The sequence below is a fragment of the Sparus aurata genome, chromosome 9 (assembly GCF_900880675.1).
Source record: "Sparus aurata chromosome 9, fSpaAur1.1, whole genome shotgun sequence".
NCBI classification, from domain to species: Eukaryota; Metazoa; Chordata; class Actinopteri; order Spariformes; family Sparidae; genus Sparus; species Sparus aurata.
Window position 1 is genome coordinate 23947660 of NC_044195.1, and position 12862 is coordinate 23960521.

Below are 12862 nucleotides of genomic sequence, written 5' to 3' on the forward strand. Positions count from 1 at the left end.
CTTTGCTCGAAATATCACCAGGGTCTCTACTCATGAATACGAGCATTGAGAACATTGTTTGTGTACACAGAGTTTTCTAAAATAATGGTTTTGGAACTACTCACCGTTGGAGCTGGATCTCCGGCGCTCTGCCGTCAAGACAGACAAAAAGTGTCGATCCCCGAGTGCGACCTAACAGGCAGGATAGTAATGGTGGACCTCCTACCTGTTAGGTCACACTCGGGGATCGACACTTTTTGTCTGCCATGATGGCGGCGCGCCGGAGGTGCTACTGCTATCCTGAGTTGTTCAAAAACCTTCTTTTTAGTAAACTCTGTGTACACAAACAATGTTCTCAATGCTCGTGTTCATGTGTAGAGACCCTGTTGATACTACGAGCAAAGTTTCATGCTGTGTCGAGCCTTCTTAGTGTTTTAAAAGTAGCGATTTTAATGCTATCGTAAAAGTGCCCTTGCACCCCATTGAAAATTAGCTTGCCCGACAACGAACCTACGGTAAATCTTAAAAGTGCCTCTTTCATCGTAATTATGCTTTTATACGAAGGTTTGACTCATATTCAACCACAAATAAAGCCTCGGTTGCTTTGTGGCGAGAGGTTCACTTTAATACTGATGCATCAGTGTGCAAGTAGCACTTTATTATTGGCACTAATAAAAGGTGGAGGGAGTTGTAGCTACTTTATACAGTTTATACAGTTTAGTCCAGTTGTTCTCCACTGAGGGGTAGGACCCCTCTAAAGGCTCTCAAGATGAATCTGAGGTGTCAAAAAATGAAATTCTGCTGCATTTTTGTTTTTAATATTTTGATAAGTTGACATCTTTTAAGTTTAGGTGGGAAATGTTTTTTATGGCTGAACCTCTAACACCAAGTGCAAGAAAGCTGATAAATGGTTTTATTGTTAGATAAACCATTTATCAGAAGCTAACACCATCCAGCTTTCTCTATTCTTCCATGCAGTCTTTCATTAAGCGGTGAACCCCGCCCCATCCTTGCTTTTGAATGACTTAGCTTTTCGATGATGTCCCTCTTATACCCAATCATGATATTGTCACCTGTCACCTGTGGAGCGTTCCCAACAGGTGTTTTTGGAGCAGTTTCCTGTTTATTTTGTTGTTGTGTCCCAACTTGTTTGAAACATGTTGTTTGCATCATGTGTAAATACATTTTAAAAAATCAGCTAAAGTGATAAGGTTAAACATTCAATTTGCCTTTGTACTGTTTTCAGTTGAATATGACAGTAAGAATCATCAAATTATCACATTCTGTTTTAGTTATGTTGTACACAGTGTCACAACTTCTTGGGAATCCGGATGTACCTGGGAGAGCGGGGTGTCTGTCGGGTTAATGGCAAAAATCATAAAACAGCAAAACGAGAAGTTTAACAAAATGAAAACTTTTACTGTAGTGTTTCTGTCTTTCTTCCTGTCTTTATTGTCTTTCGGTGTGTTTGCGTGCATGTGTCTGAATCATGATTGAGCGGCTGAGTCACTGTCTTTGTTGTAGATGAAATCAGTCTGGAGGGGATGGTGGTGCACAGAGCTGAATGCAGACCGGTCGTCAATGACAACTACATGAAGCTGAAGAAGTGAGTGAACTTTTGTTGAGCTCAGAAAACAGTGAATGTGCAATGTCACTGTGTCTCATTGTTGGGTCGGCTACGAATAATGATACAGACAAAGATGTGTTAAACAAAGATATAAACACTAGGACGTATTTAGAAGATACAGTGTATATAACTTATAGTATGTTTTTTATAGTATATAGTAGAGAAAAAATAGTATTGCATATGAATATAACAATGTAAGACTAAAGAGTTGACTTTGACAGCTGTATACTACTTACCTCATATGGATGTTATGTTATGGATGTTCCTGAAGTTATTCTCTCTACTTCTCTAGCTACATTTATTTGATGCATTTAGTTCCTAGTTATTTTGCAGTTTCAGTGTTTATAGACTATTTATTGATAATCGGCCAGGGCTGATAATCGGTCCAAACCTATTGGTGGCATTTCTATTACTGGTACTGGCAAAACCCTTAGAAAACAGACAAACAAAAAAAAAACCCTGCAAACTGGATAACAACTTAACAATTGTAACATATCATCATAACTGTGATTTTCCATTCAACTTGCACCCACTGAAAAAAATCTACACACAAATGCATCAAACACTCAGGGCATTTGTTTTTTTAAACCTGCTGTTGAATTAGTTTTTTTCTAACCCTGGACAACACAAAATCTGTTCTAGTGTTGTGAATTAATTCATGAGCACCAGGAATTAAAACAGGAGCGGAGACGTTGCGACGTGTTGACAGAGCCATCGCTGCAACTGTTAATTTGCTTACACCAAACACTCGAGTCCACTCTGCCTTTGCAAATGGTTTCTGTCTCCTCTTCTTTGTAATCCGTTATTCCAGCTAGTTAGTGGATTGTATTGCTATAGCAACTGCATCACTGTGGCAGATGCACTGCTACAGTATAACCCAAGGCCAACATGCCACAACACAGTTTGCTTTAGTGAGTGAGGCCATTTCTGCGTCAGCCATCAAATCAGTAAAACACAAACAGGAAATCAGTTTTTACCTTAATGGCAGACATGAAGGACACTTTTCTGTTGCTGTTGTCAGCATCAAACAGAGCGTCTTTTTCAGATTTCTGGTTGATCGTCTTGGCTGAGATTCTCATGGTGGTACTGTGATGCACTGTGGAGTACATACTGAACCCAGTCCAATTGTATTAGAAAGGCTTCACTCTTCACTCCGGTTTTATAATCGCCCATTTGGATGGCAGCTGACAAATGTCTCTCCATCATGGCAGGCTCCAGGATGTGTAGGACATTATGTTGTCATGGAGGCGTGTGTCTGTGTGTGGACACAACTCAACAGTTTTGGTGGAAGCTTCACCACATGGTCCTTTTGTGTGGATAAAGTGATTATATGTAACACACTGGCAGATGACAGATTCAAAAAAGCCCCATCTTTGGATATAACTCACATCATGTATTTTATCTGGAGAGAGTTATGTGTGTGTTTTTTCTTCATGAAGTCTCATTATTAATCCTGTTATGTACTCATTTGTGATGCAGTCAGTTGTGTTTTTGTGTTTATTAACATATGGAGGATGAAATGCGGCTCATCAACAAAGAAATGTAGAAAGAAAAGTATGCAGGGATAGAAATAGTGTTGAATGCATCTACAAGCTTTACACATTTCATCGTTCGACTATATTGTGCTAATTATGGCAGTACTCTGTGTTCTCGGCTCTTAATATCTGCTGGTTCTGTGGCCATGGCTAGACGTGTCAAGAATGAATGATGAGCAACAAGAAATAAATGGAAAGCAGAATAAATTTGTCTGGACGGGGCAGCTGCCATTACTTGTTTGGTTCGTTTAAGTTTAGGTGCTGACAATTGTCTCCACGCCAACAGGCACGTCTGTCAGCAGGCATCAAGTTAGATCTCCAAAAACACAAAGCAAACTTTCTCTCGTGTGTGTGTGTGTGTGTGTGTGTGTGTGTGTGTGTGTGTGTGTGTGTGTGTGTGTGTGTGTGTGTGTGTGTGTGTGTGTGTGTGTGTGTGTGTGTGTGTGTGTCAGGCTGCAGATTAAAGAGTCCACCAAGTCTCCACGTTTGTCACAGCAGCTGGAGAGAGCCATCACCACCGTTTTCAAGCCTGTGGCCAACCACGATTTCAATGTGAGGACTAATGAAACAAAAAGGCTATGTGTGTGAGTGTGTGTTTGTCTCTGTGTGTGCATTTGATTTAAAAAGACAGTGTGACCCGGCTTGTCACAAAAAGGTTTCAAGTTGAGGTAAAGGCAACGTTGACCTGCGTCAAATTTTGCTAATAGAAAGCAGATATGTGCACTAAAGTCACTGTTTTAGTGACATTTGACTTGTCAGAAAATAAAAGATGTGATTCGTCAGTCCCATTCCTGTGAAAGCAATAACTCAAGGGATGGAATTTCTTCAAATTGGATAATGATAATTTCAGCAACAGTTTTCACAGAGGTCTCATAAAATACATTTGTGTGATGTGATGACATTAAATATCAATAAAGTCAAAGGTCCACTTCGCTGTGACATCATAATATTCTACTCGTTATTCAACACAATAGCTCAGGAACAGCAACTTGACTGGTGGCACAAAACTGTGAGGCAGACATTCTAGTTTCTGAATATCAATAATTATAATTCAGTGACATCATTTGTTAACTGACTTAAGACTTGACTGCACTAAGGACTTGACTTGAAACAAACTGACTTGTCTAGACTTGTACCCAGGAAAAAATGACTTTGGACACACGTGCTTTAGACTTCAATTGAAATAAAGAGACACTAGATCTGATAAGACGTGACACTGGATCATGAACACACTTTGGTGTTATTTCAAGCGTCATTAGTATTAGTATTGATATTGGTAGTAGCAGCAGCAGCAGTAGTAATATTCCATTTGATTCTCAGGTGCTGCATGAGAAGAAGAAGAAGTCCGAGGGGAAGATGGTGAGGGCCGAACGGCAGGTCGTGTTGGACATGCTCTTCTCTGCCTTTGAGAAGCACCAATATTACAACGTTAAAGACTTGGTGGACATTACCAAACAACCTGTGGTGAGCAGCATGCACGCACACACGCACACACACACACACACGCACGCACGCACGCACGCACGTAAAACAAACACGTAACAATATAGCTGGAAAAACCAAAAAAAACAACAATACACCTGCCCACTATCCACCTTTCTTTGTTAAATTTGAACAAAACGCCCACGGCATGACGTTCATGCCTGTTCACACTGTCTTTTGTGGCGGAAATTTGGGGCCAGCACGCACGCACACACACTCACACAGACACACACAAACATGGGATGAATCGATACAGTGCAGTGGATTCGTTCCAGCTCGCAGAGAACAGCAATGTGTAGGTGCTGATGAGACCTTGAGGTCCTTCTCTCCCTCTGATTGCATCTGATTGCATAACCATCGGCTGAGTAGGAGTCAAACGCCGCAATACACTCCACACCATCATTTCTCTCCTAAAGCACTTGGCTAACACTCAAATTAACTGAACTAAAGTAACCGAAATGCCCATTATGAAAAGTCTTGAAACGCATAACTGTTATTCATCTGGTAGAGTGGGCACGTCTGTGCAAGCGCAACAGAGACACCCAGTGGTGGTTCAGCAGTATGTTCCCACTCATACAGCACTACTGAGGGGGTCACAGCCCCCCTGCTCAGTGTTAGACATGAGGTGTGTTAGATTTATGTCCACTGTGAAACTGAACAGTACTGACAGCAAATATAGATTGTGTAAAGTGTAGAAATACAAGCTACACGTCCTGGGTTTAAATACAAGGCTTTAGCCAGGAGATGGTTTGGTTAGCTTAGCATAATGACTGGAACAGCTAACCTGGCTCTGTAAAAGGGTTGCATGTCAGACTATTTGTTGGCTGAAGCCATGTTTTTAACAGACAAATAAGAGTAGTGTAAATTCTCTCATCTTAAGTCTCTACCAAGGAGTAAATAAGCATATTCCTAAAACCTAGGAAAGTAATTAACTTTATTTATACAGCACAGAGTCGTTGCTGTAGAGGCAATAATACATTAACATAAACGCAGACATAAATATAATAAAAGCAAAAAAATAAGTATTTCTTTAAGATCTCTGCTGGTGCACCGCAGTGACCGAGTGTGAACCTGGTAGCATTTTGTAGCCATTAATGTAAAAAAAAAAAAACATGCAACACATTGGTCTAAATCCAGTCATTTGGCACAATCTGTTCATTTCATTTCATTTCATTTCTGTTTGTTTCTTCAGACCTACCTGAAAGAAATCATGAAGGAAATTGGCACGTACAACAACAAGGGAGCTCACAAAAGCACCTGGGAGCTGAAGGCCGAGTACCGACACTACCAGTCCGCTGAGGAAGAGGAGGAGATGCAGACTGCGTAGCTCCAGCAGGTTCCTCCAACCAGGACTGTTCAGTGATGTTAGTCTCTTCACGCAGGAAGAGCAGAGTTAAGATACTTGTCTTCTTGTGTATAAATGTCACAAAAGATATGCAGTTTGTCACACATGCAGGTAGTGTGTGATGTTTTTGAGTTCATCATTTTTTGGAGACATTTTTGTATTTGTTACCTTAATCACGCTTACACAGCTATTTCCTGGGGAATGTTTTTGTTTGGCATAATTCATATGTATACATTTGTTTCTCTGCATATTCTTTAACTGTTTGATTTAGACCAAACTTTACTTTCAACATGTTTATGTTTGGACTCAGAAGACATGAAGCTCCTGCTGCCTGATGAACTCGAGCAAGACACGTCTTCATATTTATGCCGATATGTCTGTCCATGTTGAACTTCCTCACTGAATAAATCTTGCCAACCTTGACAGCCAACCTGGCATCAGAGACCTTTTGTTGCATCCTTCCCCAAGCTGTAAAAACTTTCAGTTGGATAAATCTTTGTGTCAGAAGAGAAGCACATGTGGAACCGACAGTACCGAGGCTTCATCTGTTCTATGTAAAAACGCTTTATTCAACTTTGGTCCTTTTGGTCTAGTGCTGAAAGTAACAACTAGTTTCATTGTTTAATTGATTAGTTTGGGCTATACAGAATAAATTAAAATGAATTCAAAAAGTGAGAGTAGTTGATCAGTGTTTCCCAAAGCCCAAGATGACACCCTCAAGTGTCTAATAGTTTAGTTCTGAATGTGTGATCGAAAGTAGTAGTCCAACAGAGTAAGCGATTTTGGTTATTTGCAGTAAAAACAATGTTCAAACTGACTTTAAATTTGTTTTATGTTTAAAATAAACAGCACTTAAAGGGTAATTCCACCAATTATGCATAAAAAAAGATTAAAGGGTCTTATTTTGTTGTATGCATTATTGATCATTTGTCCACAATGAGTCCAGGAGTCAAATGCTTGACCATTAGACTGCTGTCAAGATTTCTTCCCTACATTTCCCACAATGCACCACTGGTAAAAGCAATCCATTTGATTAAATGCAGCTTCATCTGGAGCCACAAAAGGCTTTATACTATTTTTTCACATGTAATTAAGCTCCCCAAAACATATGAACACAAGGTGCGATATTGGTGGCGTTGCCCTTTAAATACCAGAGTTCAACAAGTGAATGAAATGCAGTGACAAGTCTGCGACAGCACATAAAAGTGACTGCTCTTCATTCATTTAAGTCACTTCACTCACACTGGCCAACCAAAGAGTGACTGAATGGATCCAGACATTACAATTTTAAGTTTAGACATGCTCAACATCCAATAAACATACAGGACATGTGGTGGTACTAGATTTTATTCTGAAATCAAACCATAAGTCTTTTCATTGCAGATGGAATATCATTGAACCATAAACAGAAAGAGGTCTGAAGAGGTCAACGTGTGTGTGTATGGATCATTGCTAAAAACTGTTCGCAGACAGAAGAAAAACCATGTCTCAAGTCAGAGCTTCACTCGCTGTCCTGCCTTTTAATTTTCAATCACAAAAACAAGGCCAATCCTGGAGGGAAACAAACACTGCAAAAGCCAAAAAGAAAAAAGTTAAAAACTGTATTCAGTGACCAATCAGGTTTGATTCACCCAGCCTTGGGAGTGGTGCTGTGGGGCCGTAATGTGATAAGAAATTGTACAAGAATGTTTCCGTTCAGGCATGATGCAAAATAATGCTCCTTCAGTCTGCTCTTGGGGCCATTTGGGAAGCAGCAGCCAATTCAGAAGCAGATGAAGTTCCAGCTTGTTACTGCAAGAAAGAATAATACACATTAAAATACATCTACTAACCATCTCTTCAGTTTCAACTTCCTGTGCACTCCAGATTTCTCTCAAGAGCTTCGTTTTTAAGTCAGTGTTCAAGTGTTATACACTCATTGTTAGCAGTATGAAAACTGCTGTATGGTTTGAGGCAGGACAGTCCAGGAGGGCGCCAGATGGGCCCTGTGGAAGGGTCACTGCTCCTGACAACAGGGGCAGTGAACAATTAATCTAGACACTAACATTTAGTGGCTACGGCACTGCCACACCTGTAAATGACTCATGTCAAATCATTGTGTTCCAAGTGTAATTATAATGTGGGTAATACCATGTCGTTTTCTTGTGACAATGACAAACTAAGTTCAGTCATGTCTAACAAAAGCTGAAGACATCAGAAAACGCCTGACTTGAAGCTTTCCGTCTCTTCTTCAGCTGCTCAGTGCTGCATGTCCAGAGACGCTTCTCAAACTCAAGTTTATGAAGTGATACGTGTAGTTTCCACAGCACAACTTAAAAGTGCATGCAAGTGCAAAACTGCATTCTGGGAAGTTTAGTATCAAGTGTTTTTGGCGATTTGTCTTTTTTTTTTATGCTGCTAAAATGTTTTACTTGTTATTGGGAAATTGTCTCTTGCACACTAGGGATGCAGAAATCCACCTCTCAGGACAGGAATAGGTTGGTTTTAGACATGAATGGCCAGTCAGTGTCCAATACACCGGATTCTGTGCTGGTCAGATACACACGGCATCATTTTACGGGCTTTCCTACGTCTTTCTCTTCTCGTCTGCGTTTTACCAATCGAGACCACATACACGGAGCAGAGACGGGGTCGTTACTTGAGTTGACGACGAGGCAGGCTTTTAGATCAATCTGCTGCAAAATTGTAATATTTTAATTTATTAATATATTTGATTCATTATGATCATAAAATGAGTTTTCCTATGCCATCAATAATAGCCCTTACAGAAAGAAAAAATTCTAATCTGTGCACCTCTATTGCAAACTTTATCAAAGTTGAATACCAACTTGCTTGAGTACACCTTGAAAATGAAAAATGTGCCGTCATAGTTTTAACAACTAAAGCTGCCTCTTTTTTCCTTTTAACAAATGTGCTTTGCCTACAGTGACTTATCAAATAAGTCTACAGCTGCATCACACAAAAATCGACCTGCTTCATGACTCAGCTGAGTACTTACACATTTCTCAACCTCCAGACCATCTTTGTAGAAAAGCATGTATGGTGTGATGCCATCCTCCCGGAAGTTAAGGAGTCCCACCATGCCGTCAGGGTTCATGCTCTCGCCTGTGAAAAACTGTAGGGAGACAAAGACATGTCAGATTACGTCTTTTTCAACAGATACTAGTTCAAGATAAATGTGGTTTTAAATACTTTAGCTTTTAACTTAGGAGCATTTATATGAGGTGAGAAACTGTCCCTCAGCTCTGTTTAGCTACCTGGAAGTCCTTTATTTGACCAAGAACCTTCTTGAGAGCTCCTTGTGCGCCAGCCATGAATTCTTGGACTCTGTCTGGATGGTGCTCCTCCAGGTACACCTTAACACTGAACAAGCAAACGGAGTGATATTGTTAAATACTAGATCCGACACACCAGAGGTATTGTTTGGATATGTACCAGTCCAACTTTCTCTCCATTTATCCGCCCTCGTATTTAAAATCTGAACATACAGTGAACCGCCATCATTACTCACGCCTTAAAGTAGCCTTTGATGTAGGTCTGGTACCCCTTCTTGTCAAAGCTTGTCTCTTGCAGTTTGTGGTTGAGGACGATGTCGACCCCAGAGACAGAGCTGTCCTCACAGCCCTCGGACGCTTCCTCTGCAGAGGCGTTGGCCCCAAGTAAAGAATCGTCGATATTATCTGTTCTGGTCACACACTGGATGCATTTGAAACGACAGAGGACAGACAAGTGGAGCAAACATCAATTTATGTTGCATTACAGTGAGTAGAAAACACAGTTGGCAGGTGAGGACAGCTGTGCACATGACAGTAAATGTAGTGACTGTGACCAATGTGGCTTTACGGTGTGGGGATGAGCTTCACTTCATCCACGATTCAAATCGACAGCATTTCAAAAATGTTTATTTATACAAGTAGTCATCTCCTCCTAAGGAACTTAAGATTTTTTAGTGTTTTCACATGACACATTGGGCTGGATAACCATGTACATTTTATAGGACATAAAAACCAGAGGACAAGCGCAAGAGGCCTCTTGCTTCTCCTTCAAAAGTACAAGACATCTGATGGGGTTGTTAATCACCAGTTTCATCACATTATACGTCTTATCAATTCTTCCACAATACATTATTTGCCGACTAGTCTGGTGCAATTTCAATCAGACTCAATTTAGGGGCTTGCAAAAACCCATATCATTGTAAATAATTGCAGTGGTAAAGTGCAGTTAAACTGACCTCAAACTGACTTGCACACATATAACACAGCTTAACAGTTAAGAGTAAGGACACAGAACAGTTGTGTTTGTGCCATTTACCATCACTGTTAGCTGGGCTCACCGCTGGTTTAAGTCTGTTTGAAAAATGGCTGAAAAGGGAGAGCAGCTTGTACTAGCAAAGCGAGGCCAAACATGTGAGACGTTTACGCGTCTTTTATACAGGAAACAAGACCTTTTCAATTCTGCTCAGAGGTGTGTGAGTGATGGCCAGTGAATACAAAATGAAATTTTATGACTGGTGGACTGCGTTCTGTATGATGAGGGAAGGATGATGTTAAGCAATGTACTTGATTCCAGCAGCCCTAAAAGCATTTGCTGCCATCTTTAAACATTTCTGGGGGAGATTACTTTTACTACTTTAAAATGGGCAACTGTATTAAGCGAGTCTTTCTACCACTTACAGAACACAATGCAGGATGCTTGGAGTGAATTGTAATAAGTACATTCCAAGAAGTTTACTGTGCCGGTGCACTTATATCATTTTAGACAGCGTTTAATGTTCCAGTGCAAAATATCCCGCCCGTTACACATCTTTATCACAAAGTGTGCAAAAAACACTTATAAGGGATCAGAGTATAAAATGTGTACATCAGCCGACATATCAATATCGGATTTTTTACTCCACAATATTAAATAATATGAACAGACAAGATGATGGTATACAAGTATATGTATTGATATTTTCCCTTAGCATTAGTTGATCTGATCAATATGTCTACTCGAATTGAAAGTTTAGCGAACAAGGAAGCTAAAGCAGCAACAAATCAAATACCTGTGTCCAATAATTACAGCCTAAAAAGTATGAATGAGGGATCTTTGAGTGACTTCACAATAAGCTGTTTCAATGAGTTCGCACAGAAAGATCAACGTTCATATTTGTTATACTGAAAAAAAAAAAAAAAACGCAAAATGCAGTGAAATTCTATGAAAACACAGTCCGACGTGAGAGTCACCAGTGTAATGAGCTGCCATCTGTAATAAATGGTGAAATCAAACATCTAAACGACTGACAGGGGGACAGGTAAAAACACATGACAACATACAACTGTACCTCACCTCATCATCATCAGTGCGTTGGTGTAATTTTATTGTCAACGTCTGGCCGTGACTCATTTCACCAGATTCCATTCCTTCTTGTGTGTAGGACACATTTACACTCACTGACTGCTCTGAATGGTATGTAGAGACCACGCCTTTTACATCACTACAAGAAGAGTTGGGCAAGCCAAGTACTGTGACAGAGAACTGTCCTGCCACTCAATAAAAGTTGTGTCCGATGTTCCGACAGTCAGTGGACTCTTGACTCAAGACAGACCTGTGACTGATGGCCAGAGGATACAGAAGTCGGTTTGGTGATCTTGTCCCACACTTTTTTTTTAGGGTGAGGAAGATTTGTCATGTTATTGCTTTATGAGCAGCTCCATTGTCATCAGGTGGAGCGTTTTTACTTGGAAGTAGCTTTGCTGGGTGTCAACATCTCTCCTCTGGCAAGCAATTCAAAAAACACTATGCCTAAACTTCTACATCCTATGGCTTATTCAAATCACATAGTATGCCCGATGGTGAACAAAACAGCTGGTGGAGCAGAGTGACATGTACCTGCAGTTGTGACCTCGCATTTATTAGGCCGAACATGTGGAAAGAAACACCCAACCCAGTATGACCACACATCCCACCAACTCACCTTTCCTTCAACTTCATAAAACATCCCATCTTCGGTCAATTTGACTTTGAAAGAGTCCGAGAACATCTCATCTTCTGTGGGAGGAAAAAAAAGCGACATCACAGGGTTAGGGTTAAATGGACACAAAGCAAATCTGAGGCCTGCCCTGTTGTTGCGCCATTACAACTTAGAAAAAACACACTCGACTGAAGGCTTAGTTTCCTGCCTGGACGTGAATCAACTCAACCATCTTGTCTGACACGGTAGAAGCGGCGCCACGTTTTCTACGTCGCGATGCTAATGCTTCTGGAAAAAACTCACTAGTCAGACATCCGCTATAAATACAGCTAGCCGCTACATGATGCCGACAGGCCACGTATACCGCGTTATTTTCTCATGACTAACACTGCAAGTATATCAACCACCGTCACCTATCGTACACCTTAAACTAAGAGCGTGTCATTATTCGGTTCAACACGCAGACATGAGGACACGAGAGTCGCCCTTTTCTGCTTTTAATAACTCACCGGCACACGAGACATGGCTGAATAGAGAAAGCTAACAGGCCTCGGCATCATCACGCTAACTCTCGCTCTACTAGCATCGGGCTAGCGCTAGCTTCCGGAGTTAGCCATCACGAGTTAACTGACTAGCGGTAATGTAACGTTAACTCTGGCCGTTATCTGAAAATAACGGCTAAAATCACCGCCGCGGCCCACGAAGTGCCCATATCAACGTGAACAAGAACAAAGAAAGCGGTCACTTACGGGTGATGATGCACTTGTAGATGATCATTTTGCCGGTTGGGTGTGAGATCTTCCAGAGACAGAGCAGAGGCCTACCGCCCTAACAGCACATGAGAGGGAAAAGAGCGATGCGGCCGCGCGGCGCTGCATTTACGTCCTGCTGACGTCACTGCGGGTTTGATTACATTTGCTGCCACTCTGACGTAGTGGCCG

At 41.0% G+C, this 12862-nt stretch overlaps 2 protein-coding genes across 2 annotated transcripts in view; one reads left to right on the plus strand and one right to left on the minus strand.

Annotated features, from left to right (window-relative positions):
- The window catches only part of LOC115588268 (general transcription factor IIF subunit 2-like), a 44095-nt gene extending 37697 nt beyond the window's left edge, over positions 1–6398 (plus strand). Inside the window, exons 5-8 of the mRNA XM_030428750.1 lie at positions 1504–1585; positions 3594–3693; positions 4462–4605; positions 5816–6398. Of these exons, the coding sequence (XP_030284610.1) occupies positions 1504–1585; positions 3594–3693; positions 4462–4605; positions 5816–5950 (461 nt within the window). The 3' untranslated portion in view covers positions 5951–6398. The remainder of the gene's footprint in view (positions 1–1503; positions 1586–3593; positions 3694–4461; positions 4606–5815) is intronic.
- Positions 6399–7297: 899 nt separating this feature from the next.
- Positions 7298–12829, minus strand: tpt1 (tumor protein, translationally-controlled 1). Its single transcript, XM_030428752.1, has 6 exons — positions 12671–12829; positions 11925–11998; positions 9480–9664; positions 9226–9331; positions 8967–9083; positions 7298–7759 (listed from the first exon to the last, which is right to left on the minus strand). The coding sequence occupies exons 1-6, from the start codon at positions 12696–12698 to the stop codon at positions 7757–7759; spliced, it is 513 nt and encodes a 170-aa protein (XP_030284612.1). The 5' UTR covers positions 12699–12829; the 3' UTR covers positions 7298–7756.
- Between the last annotated feature and the right edge of the window lie 33 nt (positions 12830–12862).